Source organism: Pteropus medius, unplaced genomic scaffold, assembly GCF_902729225.1.
Source record: "Pteropus medius unplaced genomic scaffold, Ma_sr-lr_union100, whole genome shotgun sequence".
Classification (NCBI taxonomy): domain Eukaryota; kingdom Metazoa; phylum Chordata; class Mammalia; order Chiroptera; family Pteropodidae; genus Pteropus; species Pteropus medius.
In genome coordinates, this window is record NW_024351073.1 from 16381308 (window position 1) to 16396832 (window position 15525).

At 44.1% G+C, this 15525-nt stretch overlaps 1 protein-coding gene across 2 annotated transcripts in view; it reads left to right on the top strand.

Annotated features, from left to right (window-relative positions):
* RETREG1 (reticulophagy regulator 1) overlaps positions 1 to 15525 on the top strand; it is a 110682-nt gene that overhangs the window by 34957 nt on the left and 60200 nt on the right. Inside the window, exon 3 of one of the 2 annotated variants that reach the window (XM_039842752.1) lies at positions 4199 to 4229. The exons of the other annotated variant lie outside the window; for it this stretch is intronic. Within the exon in view, the coding sequence (XP_039698686.1) occupies positions 4199 to 4229 (31 nt within the window). The remainder of the gene's footprint in view (positions 1 to 4198; positions 4230 to 15525) is intronic. 2 annotated transcript variants of the gene reach the window in all.

The window sequence follows — 15525 nt, forward strand, 5'->3', positions numbered from 1 at the left end:
TTAAGGTTCGAAGGTAATTCTTTCATCCGATGTTCTGGATGGTGGACAGATTTGTTTTTGCCCAGTTATCCCTTGAATCCCTAGATTTAGATTATATTCTTGCATGTGGTCTTCCTTCCTTCCCTCTCTTCCCTTCTCTCTCTCCTTAACCCCCTTTTCTGTTTCAGAGAACAGACTCCCTCACTTTTAACCCTAACAGGCACCTGCCCTGATACTCAGAGGTTGGGCTATCGCGGTGCTGTAGAATTGTACAGGGGCCAGTTGGATCAAGGCGTGGTGTTTCTGCCCTGGTTCGTAGCTGATGGAGGAGAGCCCGCTTTGCAACATCTTCACCCCGCAAAACCTCCCTCAGGGAAACGTAGAAGGAAAAGCCGCTTACACGTTTTACCCATAGTCATTTTAGCTCAGGAGAGGAGATTGGCACACAGAGCAAGCTGAGCATCTCGATGATTTTCAGTGGTGCGTCACGTTCGGTCACAGCACAAGTGACGAGGAACGACAAACGCGGAAAGCCAAGGATGAGGTGGAAAACCTTTATAGCTGTTTCTCTCACTCTCGGCCCCTTACACAGATTGTTCGCAGCACTCATGTATCGGCTTGCTATTCTGGCAAGGCTGGGTCTTTCATATTTACAGATTGCAGGAAACCTCTGCATTGCAAACATTCAGTCCTTTAAAAAATTAAAAGTGATAGGGTTGAAAGACGACTAGCCTACAGGGTCTAGTTCTTCAGCTCATTCACTCCATTTCTTAGCTGTGAGGAGGCCCCATCACAGACGGTATTAATTCTTGTGGCCGCTGTAAGAAATTACCACAAATCTGGTGGCTCGAAGCAACAGAAATGTCTTCTCTCCCAGTTCTGGAGGGCAGTCGTCTAAAGCCAGCATTGCTGGGCCAGAGTCAAGGTGGTGCAGGCCTGTATTCCCTCCAGAGGCTCTCGGGCAGGGTCTGTTCCCTTCCTCTTCCAGCCGGTGGTTGCTGGTGTCCTTGGCTTGTACCTGCATCACTGCAGTCTCTGCCTTCACGGTGGCATTATCTTCTCCTCTTTGGTCTGTGTCAAGGCTCCCTCTCCCTTCCTCTTGCAAGGACACTTGCGATTGCATTTGGGCCCCATCTGGACGACCCAGGATCGTCTCGTGATCCTTCGCTTGGTTCCATCTGGTGAATCCCTTTTTCCATCCAAAGTAAGATTTTGCAGTTTCCAGGGGTTAAAGCCCGTTGTCATCAGAAGCCGTTGTTCTGTCTACGGCACAGTCTGGACCTCTTTCTCCTGTGAACCCGGAGAAGCCAGCGCATGCCGGGGGGCTCTGTAAGGGTCGGATAAGAGGGTGACACAGAAGGGCCTTGGGCAGAGTAACAGTCTGCTCTGTTCAGCTGTGACGTGTCATCGGAACAACGTGGGGTTTGTTCCCTTGTCACTCAGTCTGTGAGCGCCTTTCTGTGCTGGGGCCTGCCATGGGCGCTGGGCTTCCAGTGGGACCCAGACAGACTGGCCTCTCTGCCCGAGCGGAACCCTCACGCTCCATCCGTAGAGCAGGCATTGGTCACAGGCCAATCTTTCCAAGTTTTCTCCAGCTGACATTGCTCTGAATACAGCATTTCTGCTGCATGAAGGAAAAAAAAAAAGGAGGAACGGGATTAATTACTGTGCTCTCCCAGCTCTCCCCAGTCTGTGACTGGAGAAACACTGAGGCCTGCTTTGTCCTCTGTAGCAAAGCCTTTTAAGACAAAAGACCCATTCGAGGCCCGTAAATAGTTGGCAGGAGCCTGACTTTGCAGGCCTTTCGGCCCCGGGCCCGGCTGTGATGAATTGGTCTCTGGGAGGCACAGAATCAGCTTCAGATTAGATCCAGATGCAGTTATGGTAACGCCACGGCTTCGACCAGAACTGCCAGCTGCTCCCATTAGCCGCCTTGGCTACAGCACCAGCAGCAAGGGAAGGGCCACCAAGCCGTGACGGCTCACGGGCTGTCCTGTCTCTTTCCGTCTCTCGACTTCCCCACTTCCCACCACATTTTGGGCTAAAGATATTAAACTTCTACTGTTAAGAATTTACTTATATCCTTCCTCCCCCTCCATTATTATTTTTAGTACTGTCTTAGGTGCTTGACATGAAATAGGCGAGCAACAGGATGGGGATGCTCCTTGTGAGTTAATCTTTGTGAAAACTGTCCACGCGTCTGTGACGAGTCAGCAGGGAGTGACCTGCGGCGCGATGACGTTTGCCTCACTCTTGCTGTTGTGAGCTTTGAGCGTGTGCCTCCTGCACGGACCCCTTCACCTGGGTTCTGGGGGGCTCTTCTTCAGTGTGGTAATGCCTCCTGCAGCTGTCCACTCTCCCTGGACCTTTTCCTTCTCTCTCTCTTTGCAAAAGAACCAGAATTTCTGCCCAGCTGTCTCTCTCTGAGGTGCATCTCAACTCCTGCCCTTTGCAGTGGGAGGAGGGCTCAGCAGGGCTCCCCACAGCCACCTGCAGCCTTTTCATCCACTGTCCCTTTGTGCCTTTCCTCCTGCGAAGTCCACACTGCTCGTTTGTGCCGCGTTCTGGTTGCCATTGAACGTGGCCCCTCCAGGAGCCATGGCCTGGGAACTGCGGTCCTCTGCACACTCTCTATCCGCAGTCATTCCAGCTTGTGCTGTAAAGGCTCGTATGACAACCTGGGTTCGGGCAGCTACTAGCGTGACCTCATCTTAGACCTCAGCCTTTGGAGGTACTGTGTCTCCAACCCCCGCAAAGGCTGAAAGTCAGTCCTCAGTGGACCCCTCTGTCTGGGCTCCCATCCTTTGCTCCCGCTGAACCAGCCCCTCACCCTCAGTTCAAGCGTTTTCCTGCTCAGCCTCCTGCCATTGCTCTGTCCCTCAGCCCCGTCCAGCCCCGACCTGGTCTACGCTTGGCGACTGCAGTGATGTCGTCCTCGCCATGCTAAACGTCCTTGTTCTCTTAGCCAGCAAACATACTCATTTTTTTTTTGTCCAATTTTTAATACCCAAACAAATCCGCAAACAGCCCATACTGTCATCTGCTTTTTTCCACTCCCAGCTCCTCTTTTGTCAGAGACAAAGTGCGTCATATGTCACATGACAAGGTGCATTAGTGCCTCTAGAATTTAGTCTAGCCAACTTTCCAATATTAGTTGAGAGCTCACTAGTGCTAATAATTCCTTGGGTTCTTTTGTGTTGTGTATTTGCTTTGTTGTGACAGGCCATCTAATTGCAAAATACTTGAGGCAGCTTATGAGGAACAGAAAAAATAAGACCGCTTGCAAGACGTCTAACAGAAGAACAGGAGTCTAACGCGGTGACGATAATTGAGCATGAGAATGATCTCTGTGCTTAGCGGCAGCCAAGGCAAAGAGGGAAACCAGGTCAACTGCACAATTCTGAGCATCTGATGAAAGGATATAAGCAATTTTGAGAAAGTTTTCCAGTGATTAAATTTTAAGAAGAATTTATCACTTAGATCCTGGATACTGAAGAACAGAAAAGACAACATCTTTGGCGTTTGTGTGGTGGAAAATGCAGAAACTGCCTCATGGCCATTTCTTATATTGAACTTTATGAAAACTGATCACTAGGAGTATAATATTAAGACATAGGCCAGAGAAGAAGGTTACTGGGGAATTAAGAAAGCAAATGAAATCTCAGTATATATATATATATTTTGTTTTCATTTAAGCGTGGATATAAGCTCAAAACCTCTAAAGAGTGAAGATTTTTACTAAAGAGTGAATAGGTAAAAATCTCCTTTCTCAGATAAGATGTCTTAGTTTCCCTTTTGTCAACACCGTTTCAAAGCTCACTTTAAATGCCACCCCTGTGTTGGTGGTGCTTTCTCGAGCAGCCACATCTCTCCAGATGCAGTTTGTGCTTCTTGTACAGTTTCTACACGGCCTACCTCGGTTCGTGTTTACTCGACTGCATGTTTTGGCTGCCCCCGCCGAGCAGTCGAGTCCCTGAGGCAGAACCATGAGTTGTATAGTGTTCCTTCTTCCACGGTACCTGTCCAGGTGTTTTGCATGTAGTAGGATCTCAATAAATATTTGTGGACTAATTGCCTGAATTAGTTACGGTATCAAAGGTCATCACTCTATGATTGGTTAGTTTCTAGCATTTCAAGATCTAAGCATTGCATTTTAAAAAGGTCAGAATATTTGTAAGTGGAGAAATGCCTCTAGTTTCACATTTTATTTCTCTTGCAGGTGCACAGCTGTGGAGAAGCCTCAGTGAAAGGTAGGGAACTTTTCTCTCGGTGTCGTGGCTGATGGCAGGCAGGGTGGGGGGAGGTGACGGAGCCACCACGGTGGCTCTCTGAAGTATTTTAGTGACAGGGACTTAAATCTTCTAGTAATGAACAAGAATGGTAAAATAAAAGAAAATCAAGGATCAAGTTGAAACTCATTCTAGGAAACAGTTCATATCTCGCTATCATACTGGGCAACGTGAACGTGTGACAGCCAGCCGCAGCATGTGGGGACGGGAAGTGAGGAGAGGAGGTGTTTTCGTGGGGGATTTCCTCCCAGACTTCGTTCTGGGGTGTGAACGGCACTGCTGTAGCGAGAGAGGGACAGGGGACCCGGAGTCGTGGCCCTCTGCTGGAACATTCCCACAGGGTTGACCACGCTGTCAGTTCAGAGGACTTTGGGATGGAAGAAGCAGGTGCAAGTCTCTTGGGGGCGGGGGTGCAGCAAATGTGGGCCCACCTCTTGACTCCTTGCCCAGCTGGAGACACGTCATTTCCTGTTCTGTGGGGTGTCGCCCACCCTGAAGTAACAGCGCTATTTCTGAGTAGGAGGGAAAAACCAGGCGTCGGTGAGGGGGGCACAAGTCACTTCAGCATCTGTGCACGTGAGACGTGGGGAACAGGGAAGTGTAAGGACTAATATTCCAGTGAAATGAATTTTTATAGATACTTTTTTAATCCTGTCTTAAAAATATTCTTGTATACTTAAAGTATAGTTGGGGTGCTCGATTTATATCAAAGCGGACAACGGGAAACGAATAAGGAGGACAAAACGATGACATTAAAATCTTATGGGGGAAGAAAACAGACCTTGGCGTTTTATATGATGTACCTTTAACAGCTGTGCTCTTGGAAATAATGTTTATTCAGGCGTAAAGGGTAATTTTATGACCAGTTTACTTCTCGCTTTGTGAGAATTTCCACTGTTAACATTGAAGCTGTTTGAGTGTTTTGATAATCATTTGGAAAAATAGTATTAGCAAGCACGGCAGGAACAAGGCACTCCCTCTGCTCATACTGGGTTTGGTCAGGGACTAAGCAGCTCCTTATAATATAGAGTTTTTTTGTTTTTTTTTTTTTTTTTTTTTAGTTTTATAACATTTCAGTACTTTGGGAAAGTGGCTATGTGCCCCCAAGGAGGGCACAATGATGGAAATAACCTTTTTTGGCAAGGATCGCATCCACTCCAGAACCGCCTGCACGTATTCAGGAGCACCCAATCTTCCATCCTGTCTTCAACCCCTCAGCTAGTGATCTTGCCAAGTTCATGTCTCTCTTGGCCTCAGTTTCCTCATCTGCCGAATGGGGAGGTCAGAGAGAGAATCATCTCGAATGTTTCTTCCAGTCCTAAAAAGCCTGTGGTGTGATTTGAGGGATTTGTGTGTTTGTGGTATTGTGGTTTGTGGTAAGAAATATATATTTGGTCTCTGCCCCTATTTCTGGCACAGACCTCCTAAAACCATTGGAATTTCCTAAGTGCTGAGGGAGATAAAGGTGTCTTATGTTAATGAGGTGACTTTGGGGAAGCACTTAAGGATGGGGGCTGGTTGCCAGGGGATTTAACAGTGACTAGAAGGTTGGAACATTTAGTCCCACCCCCTGACCTCTGGGGAGAGGTGAGGGGCTGGAGGTTGAATCAGTCAACAATGGCCAATGATTTGATCAACCAGGCCTCCATAAAACCCAAAAGGACGGGGTTTGGTGGGCTGGTTGGTGAACACGTGGACTTTTGGGGACAGTAGTACTCCTGGAGAGGGCATGGCAGATCGGTGTCCTGTCCCCACACCTTGTCCTGTGCATCTCTTCCATCTGGCCATCTCTAGGTTAGATGCTTTTATAATAAACCAGTGATCTAGTAAGTAAAATGTTTCTCTGAGTTCTGTGAGCCACTCTAGCAAATTAATCAAACCCAGAGAGAGGGGGCCATGGGAACCTCCAATCTGTAGCTGATGGGTCAGCAGCACAGTGGCACCCGGGACCGGTGATTGGTGTCTGAAGGGTGGTGAGCAGACTGAGTCCTGAACCGGTGGCATCCAACGCTGTCTCCACGTAGGTGGTGTCAGAATCGCGTTGAATTTTGGGACACCCAGTTGGTGTCCTGCACTGACTCCGCACATTCGAGTTGGTGCCGGATTTATAACTGGTGATCAGAAGTTGGGGTCAGAGTCAGAATCATTAGTGCTCGTTCTTCCTGTTGTCCTTGTACATTGTTGTTTGGCCAGCGCCTCTTTCAAAGTGACTTAATCCGCGCTGGAAGGGACACTGCGGTTTGCATTGTTTCATTCTCTTCTCTGTTCATCACACTGAACATGTAGCATTAAAATATTTTTTCCTCGAATTCTTCTGATGATTTTGTATGTCATTTACAGCGTTTCTAGGCGCCTAGTCCTGGGTGCTGCTCGTGTTCTTAGAACTGAAAAATTCAAAACGACTTTAGGGATAAAATGCAGTGGTGGATAAGAGGGCCCTTGGAGGCGGAGAGGGGTGCTGCCTTGCTCCCGTGAGCCTCGTGGGATTAGGGTCCTCCCACTCACTTCCAAGGTCTCAGGTGCTGAGCTCAGAAACCTCGCTCTCACTGGCAGTAGTTAGAAATCGACCCCCACCCACAGCCTGCTCAGCGGGGAGTCCCAGGCTGGTCAACCAGCCCCTCTTTCTAGCACCGACCAGCAGTGTGTGTCCAGTCTCCGAATGGGCCAGACCGTCTTTGTGGGACTTTAGTTGGTTCACTCAAGGACCATAAAAAGGAGAATCAAGTAATGGACCATTCTCCCTTCTTAAAGCCATTGTAAGCTTTTAAGTGAAAAGGAAGCGCCTCGAAAAGGGAACCTTTGTGCACTGTTGGTGGGAATTTAAAATGTTAGGGCCACCTGGTATGGAGGCACCTCAAAAACTTAAAACTACAGCTACCCTATGATCCAGCAATGCCACTTTTGGGTATATGTCCCAAGAAAATGAAAACAAGCTCTTGAAGAGAAACGTGCACCCCATGATCATTGCAGCATTATTCACAGAAGCCCAGACATGAAAACAACCCAAGTGTCCATCGGTGGATGACTGGATAAAGAAATTTGGTACATATTCGCAATGGAATATTATTCAGCCATTAAAGACAAGGAAATTCTGACATTGGCGACAACATGGATGAACCCTGAGGACATTATGCTCAGTGAAATCAGTCACTTATATGTGGAACCTAAAAAGGCTGAACTTGGAAAAACAGAGGAGATTGGTAGTTGCTAGGGGCTGGGGGTGGAGTGGGGGAAACGGGGAGATGTTGATCAAAGGGGTGTGAACTTGCAGTTGTAAAGGGAATGAGTCCTAGGGATCTAGTGTGCAGTCTGGTGACTGTCATTAACAACACAGTATTGTGTCCTTGAAAGTTGCCAATAGAGTAAATTTTAAATGTTCTCACCACCACCACCACAACAAAACAGTAATTGTCTGAGATGAAGGATAGTGTAATCTAACCTTATTGTGGTCAATATTTTCCATTATACACGTGTGTCAAATCATTATGTTGTACACCTTAATTTATACAATGTTTTATGACAGTCATATCGCAATAAAGCAGGGGAAAAAGGAACTCCTTCCTTACCTGTCTATACCTAATGGCTTGTTGTTTCGCAGACTATTATTTATACTTTGGGAGAATTTATTTTTGTCAGCTAAGCTAAGCTTAAAGTATTTCCTTCAAAATTGAGCATAAAGATGATGGTATGTATGTGCACTTATGCATGTGTGTAGTATTTCTGGATGTGTAAAGGGTATTCATTAAGTTCCCATGTGTTATACTTAACTAGTACTTAACAGTAAATCCAGCATCTAATTTCTGAAATTGTCATCAACAATAAAAATTGGATAATTTCAATCACATGCCATTCACATACTGGTTCTTATACTTGGAAAATTCATTTTGGGCAAACGTGACTCAGTGGATAAATTCCCAGAAGGTCTCGTGCTTGTCCTACTTTTTAATAAACAGTAAGTACTGACTCTACAGTCTGTGAACAGGATTTATACAGAGCCGTCTGTCAACCTAGCCAAATTAACGTCTTTTATGACTCATTCCTAGTATTGAAATTAAATCTGATCCATAGTATAGAATAGCTTTTTATTTCTGCATGTGACTGTTAAGAGCTGACCGAATAAAATCCTCTGTTAACAAAGGAAAAATTGTGCGTATCACCTTTTAAAAACAAAGTTGTATTCAGTTAGACCAAGTTTTTCTAAATAAGTATAAATTAGAAAGAAATGACTTTACTTACATTATATACTAATCATTCATTTTTTAGCTAGTTCTTTAATAGTTTTATGTATAATAACTGAGATTAATGAGCTGTTCTCATCATAAATCTTGTTTCATTGTTCAGTGCCAATTTACAGAAAATACAGGGTTTTTGTTTTTTTTTTCATGGCAGCTAACGATTTTGAAAATTATGGCTGAGAGCCTTGGGGTTTTCTAACAGATGTTGCACAATCCCCATGCCTCTGGCAGGGTGTCCTTCACAGGAAGTGAGGCGTTTGCCTTACCTTGAGCTGGCTCTTCAGGGCACAACAGAGAATTAACGGTCAGTCTTTGTAGAGTCAGCAAAGGTTAGTGAGACCTGTGAGCTTTATGCCTCTAGCTTGGTCACATTGTGGGACGACTCCCCTTAGCCTGACTCTCTCACCTGCTCTCAGGAGAAGCATTCGGTGGTCCCACTTCATGGGAGGAAATGCCCTTTGTCTCGTCAGCTCCCAGATAACTGCCAAAATGTTCTAGCACGTTCTATTCCCCACCCTGCTCCTCAGCCCAGGAAAGAGGAACCAAGAATCTTTTATTATAAAACCCAAGTCCTGAGCTTGCCCCAGCTCATATGCCCAGAACGAACTGGAACATTTAAATAAGAGATCTCTAATTAAATCCCTGAGCACAATGTTATGTCTCCGTTAATAGTGAAAAGTCATCTAGCGTTCGTTAAATTGTCTCCTCGGAGGAACAGAATTTAGTGAGAAGATGGTGTTTTCTATATTTATGACTCATTGTTACTCATCAAAATTGCAACTAGGGTGAATTACCAAATAAAAAGCATGAAATAGTCATGTGTGTTAAGTAACAAAAATTCAACCAGGTAAATTTTAAAGATAAAATTGGCTTTCTGGGATGATTTATGAATCCCATCTAGCATATAGAAAATTGCTCCAAGGAGCTATGCAGAATGGAAGGCTTTTATAGGCCAAATCGGGGGGAGGGATAAGGAAAGAGCTGATGACCTCATCTTCCTTTGGGGGAGAGAAAGGGCCTGTGTAGCAGATCACCTCGTTGGCGCTCATCAGAAAATTCTAGACGGACCAGTTAAGATTACATTCCTGGGGAAGGTCGAAACTGCAGTTAGGTAAGGTATTAAATATTGGTTTGGTGACATGGGCTTAGCACAGGTGACTCTATTTTGGTCCTGTTGTTTCTTTCTAACACACAATAGCTTTAAAAATTTCTTTGTTATTTAGGCGTGACAATGTTCTGACTCTTGCATTGAAACTACTATATTTTACAATTTTAGCCCTTTCGAATGTGAGTACAAGTCACCTTGTAACTAACTTATGTTTGTAACCCGGTGCTCATACCTTTCTAGTAAGGGATACTGTTTGGAAACTGTGTTTTTAGTTTAATTACAGTCTGTAGACAGGGAGCCACATCTCCATGAGTTTTAAAAGAAAATCTTGCTCTGAAGGATACATTTGATTGGATTAAATAAAAAAAAATTATGTTTCTTGGGAGGAAGAAACTTACTTAAATTCAGAATATGCTGGATTTTAGCATAAGCATATCTGGGCTTGAGTAAGTTTTTGGCTGAAGGTGTCTGGGCTAGCCTGGGAGCTAAGCACCACTTTTAAAGTCTCTACCCTGCCAACATGAAAATCCAAATAGGCCTTTTATTCCCTTTTAAAAAATAATAATTGAGCACAGTTCTGTAGTATGTATTGCACAATGGAGAGTCAAAGCCCTTTCCTTCCAATGTCAAGGAAGAACAGATCCATTCATTAATGGAGCGATAGCGAGCTCTTAGCCAGAGCTCCTGAGATTGGGTCTGACAGTTCCTCAGAGCCCTTCATCTGGATTCCATTTTTTTTTTTTAAATTGTACTTTGAAAATTATCCCATTTGCAGACAATTATGGAACAAAGGACTACCAGCAATTTTTTAAGGCTGTTTTGAAAGACAGTGAGATGAAGAATTCTGCTTAATTCTTCACCATCGATAGTGAACCAACATAAAAAATTATTTAGCATGTTTTTAAAAATGCCTCATGCTAGACAATTAAGGGCCATGCTTTTCTCTCAGGAGTCTGTCGAACTAAAGTACATGCCTAGAACATGTGTTCAGGGGAAAAGCTCTCCGTGAAATTGATGTGAATCTTCCTGACAGCAACTGATAAATTTCTTGAGATATTAAAAATAAAATGAAAGAGGAAGTACATTTCATAGCCCCCGGCTTCACTGACAAGGCAGTAAATTGTGAGCCCTGTTCCTGGCTGCATATTCCTTTCATGAGTAACATATTCTCCTTATATTCAAGCAGATTTATCAAGTCATAACATGGGTAAAAAACCAGAGGTCGGGCTCTCTGTGGGTCTGGGAGCAGCAGCCTTCAGGTGGCCCTGAATGACTTACTGCTTAGGCCTCCTTAAGTGAAAAGTACTCCATATTGCATTTTCTATAATTTTTGTTTTTGATAGTTTTTAACATCTCTTTAAATTAATGTAACGCTATAGAAATCTGATTTAACATGAGTTCAGTCGCCATTTCTTCCTCATTATTTTGGAACTCCGTTTTTGCATTGTTAGAAGTATATGTGCATTGTCATTCCCCAGGACAGCCCCTTGGGTCTCTGCTGCCACTTTTCTTTATTTTATAGCAAATGAAAATTCAAACTCCAATCATTTAATTCACGTTTGCAGATTTTCTTAACCCCGTGCTTACTAGGTTTGATTAGGTGATAGATCTTGAATTATTAAAGATCGGAAAATGTAGTTCATTTCATAATATATGAAATAATTAAGCTAGACTAATTGTTATTTAATAGCATTCTTGCATCAATAAATTTACATTACCAGAGAAAGAAGAATGATTAGTAGTTAACATTTATCTTAACTTGCCCTGGCCTATGTTGCAATTATTTGAATATAAATTAAGACTTCACTGGTATGTTGGAAGTTTCTCTCTCTCTGTCTCTTTCTTTATTGTTCCCAAACATTGTTATTTATAGTCATATTTGCCTAGTTGCATTTAAAATATAACTTTTTTATTTTAAAAGTAACACACGCTAATGGAGAAAAGTGAAAATACAGGAAACTTATTAAAAGATGAAAACCCAAATGCCTCATAACCCCATCACCTAGAAATTAAACTCACTTTCAAGTTTATTTTTGTTCAGTCTTTTGGTAAAATTATATATGCGCGTTTGTTCATATATCGAATGCTTTATTGCCAGAACTGCTAGGCATTTATGGGAGAAAAAAAAAACAACAAACAACTGTGTCCTCATGGAGTTCACCTTCTAGCGAGTGAGCCAGAAAATAAATAAGTTACCGTAATACATGATGTTAGATGGTGAACAGTGTTCAAGAGACATTGAAGCAGTAGAAGGGATCGTGGAGCCTGAGGGTGGGCAGGGAGGGTCAAGTTGTAATAAAATACTCAGGAAAGACCTTCCTGAAAAATGTTTCTGAGCGAAGACTTGCAGGAGGTGAGGTCACAGTGGATCGTGTCTGAAGGAAGAGCTAGGCGGATGGAACAGTGAGTGCAGAGGCTCTGAGGCAGAAACTGTAAGAGGGTGATTTTTTTTTTTTTAATGGAACCATAGTACCATAGTAACTGGAGTAAATAAAATATTACATAGCTCATTCAGATCATGTGGTAAAAGAGTATGCAGGGATATGAAAGTCAACCCTTTATTGCTAATTATTAAAAATTTGTAGATTCAAAACAAGGGCAGGCAGGTGTAATGCACAGACATAATTATATGTTGGTACATAAATGTGGTATCTCTGTGCGAAGGGAATATAAGTATTTTTTGTTTTCTTGATTTTGTTTACCCTTATTCTCCCTTTCTCTATAATGAACGTGCTTAGCCTTTATCATGAGAGGAGACACGATACTCAGTGAAGGGGGGGCGGGGGTGGCGTCCTGCTGGGCAGGGTTGGCCCTGCAGCCGTGGACGTGGGAGGTGGCACATGGGTCGCCACAGGCAGCACCAGGGCAGGTATTCAGTTCACCCAAGTGCCGGAGGGCTGCCGTCCAGAAACGGGGCTCCGGTTACTAGGAGAGAGAACTGCAGCACCCAGTTACTAGAGACAAAGGTCAGGGCGGAAGTCCAGAGAAGCAGCCGGGCTCGATGGAGGGGCGGAGCCTCAGAAATAAGGCGGAGACATATGGCCTGGCTGGCCCACGGGCCGCTTGACACTGGGTCTCATAGGATTGGGGTGAGGAAGCACATGACTAATGTATTATTAACTCATAAGATAAAATGATTATTTCCAAGGTCAGGTGGAAATAATTTTTCCTGCCTGAGGCTCAGCAGCAAGCCCGAAGTTGAGCCTCCAGGTACAGGCGAAGGGGCCTGAGTGCATGTTCTCATGATTCAGGTATCTGTCCTCTAAGAACGTTTTCTTCAAGTAAAACTTGGAAACTCTTTGTGTCATCCAGAGTAAGACTGTATCTCTGTCCTTATGTTCCAAACTATAGCCTTTGGGACGTTCAAACAAGAATGAATCTGAGAAGACGTTGTGTTCTCTTCTGAACAACACACCCCTGGGTTCTGTCGGCCCTTCTGTCTATCTGTTCATCTATCAGATATCAGCTGTTGATCTATCAGTCTATCAATCTACCTACCTACCTGTAAATATTCCTTAATTGTATTTTACTGGTCATACTTGGTATATTGAAGAATATTTATAATCTATACGTAAGTTGTAAGATATTATAATGAACACACATGCACCTGTCCCCCAGCCAGGACTGACACCATGTGACCCACCCACACCAGCGGCCTCCCCACACCAAAGGCAAGCACAGTGCTGAACTTTGTGCTCTTCATTCCTTTGCTTTTAAAAATGCATAACTATATGTGTGTGCGCATATAAACATAGGTATAAATATACATATGCATTTAAATTACATATATATGTATTCCTAAGTAAAATTTTTGTTTTTGAGGGTACCATATTTATGTAGTCTTCTGGAACTACAAAGTGTTTTAGCGTGAAACATTTTTCAAAAAGATTATTAATCCATGTTGCTGTGTATAGCTGTGGTTCATTCATTTTTATTGCTGTATAATATTCTGTCGTGTGACTAAACCATAGTTTCTTTATACTTCTATTTTCACTGGACATTTGATTTTTTTTTTTTTACCAGACTGCCCATTGCTTCTGTGAGTTTCTGAGTTTACTATATAGCAGCACCAAAGGTCACAAAAAAGAAAAAAAGTAAATGCCTAACACGTAAAACGATGGTTTCCTCAGCCAGAATACTGTATGTTCAAAAGCTTGTGTAATATCTGAACCAATTCTTGGGCTCTGACACCTATTTTAGAAATATTGCCTTGCTGGGCGCCACTAGGGGGCGTACAGGAGATGAGACATCAGCATGTGGGAGAAACTAAGAATAACACGGCTACTGTTGAAACCCAGCTGCTGGCTCCAGAGTGTACCTGCACATTTCAGCAGGGCAAACACTTTAGTATTGCTCCAGTTACAAGAAGAAAATCCAATTAAAGGCTATGTCTGTATCCGTACACGTCGTATGCATAGGTACACATGTATTTTAATGTAGGGGGAGTGAAAAAAATGAACAGGGCGTAAGAAGAATGATAGAAAGATGCATCAGTGGAGAATTAGACAGACTGCGTGGGGAGGAAATTCACAAGTCCATGACAGATGACTGCACTCCTGAGTTTAAGGACAAGCCGATGATTTTCGAGACCTCGAAGAACGCAGTGGCACTTTGAGTACATCACCATCTTACTGCTTATTTCCATCCTCTGCCTTGTGAAACCTGTTGAATGTTGTTTGTTACGAGCTCTCCCAAGTCTCTCCTTCCCTCACTGATTTCCGACTCAGTACTTGTTCCTCTCTTGGAAATGAATGGAAAGACGGATTTTTTCCTCCCCCAGAGCTCTAGACTTTCTTGAATCTCAGATCTCAGAAAATCTCTTAGTTTGTGCTTGTGTAGAGAGAGGACTTCTTGGTGAGTCATTGACCCCTAGGTGTGAATGGATCTGTGAAATATTGAACCCGAAGGTCCCTGCTTCCTAGAAAAGTATCTAAAGGAAATGGCTGCTGAAGCCTGTCCTCAGAACCGCAAGCCCCGCCCCCCGCCCCCTCGCAAAGATGTCCCAAAACCTGTGGCAATGTTCCTTCCATGGTAAAAGGGACTTTGCAGAGGTGACTAAGTTAAGAATCTTAAGATGGGGGGATGATCCTGGATTATCCAGGTGGCCCAGTGCAATCATCAGGGTCTTTATACGAAGGAGGCAGGTGATCAGCGAGAAGAAGGTAAGCCGCTGGCTTGAAGATGGAGCAGGAGGCCACGAGTCAAGGGATGGACAGGGAGGAAGAGAATGAACAGGCGGGCGGCCTCTGGAAGGTGGACGAGGCAGTGACTCCCCCCACCCCAGAGTCTCTGGAAGGAATTTGCAGCCCGGCAGATCCGTTCTCGACTGTGATCTCCAGAACTACATGATAAATCTGTGTGGTTTTAAGGCACTTAATTTGGTAGTTTGTTACAGCAGCAATGGGAAGCTAATGCAGTGTCCTTATATATGAGAGAACCGGCTTTGTTTGAGAATGTGGAGGGCAGTTTTGCCGACTCACATCTCTGCTGAAGAAACACAGTTTGATCTGTTAGTGGGCGAAGGGCATCCTGGAGGGTTAGAGTGACGATAGCCCAAGGGATCAAGTTGATGAGACAATGGACAGGGACAGGGAACCCAGGACAGGCCGGGAGAAGGTTCCCCCTGGGCAGGTAGGAGTAAGAAAGCCTGAAAAGAGAAACGTGGCCGAGAAGAGTCACAAAGACACTGTGCTTGGATTCGGGGGCAAAGAGCATTTCAAGGAGGAGGCAGTCAATTGTATCCTAAGAGCACAGAGGAAGGTCACTGGATCGCATTAAAATGTTTGTGGAGACCTTTATAAATAGTTCTTCACACTTTTTGTTTCTATGTCTGGAGGAGGAGAGGTCTTTTGGAATGAAAAACCAAAGATGAGAAAATGGAGGTAGGTAGTGTGAACCACATGTTAGAAAATTG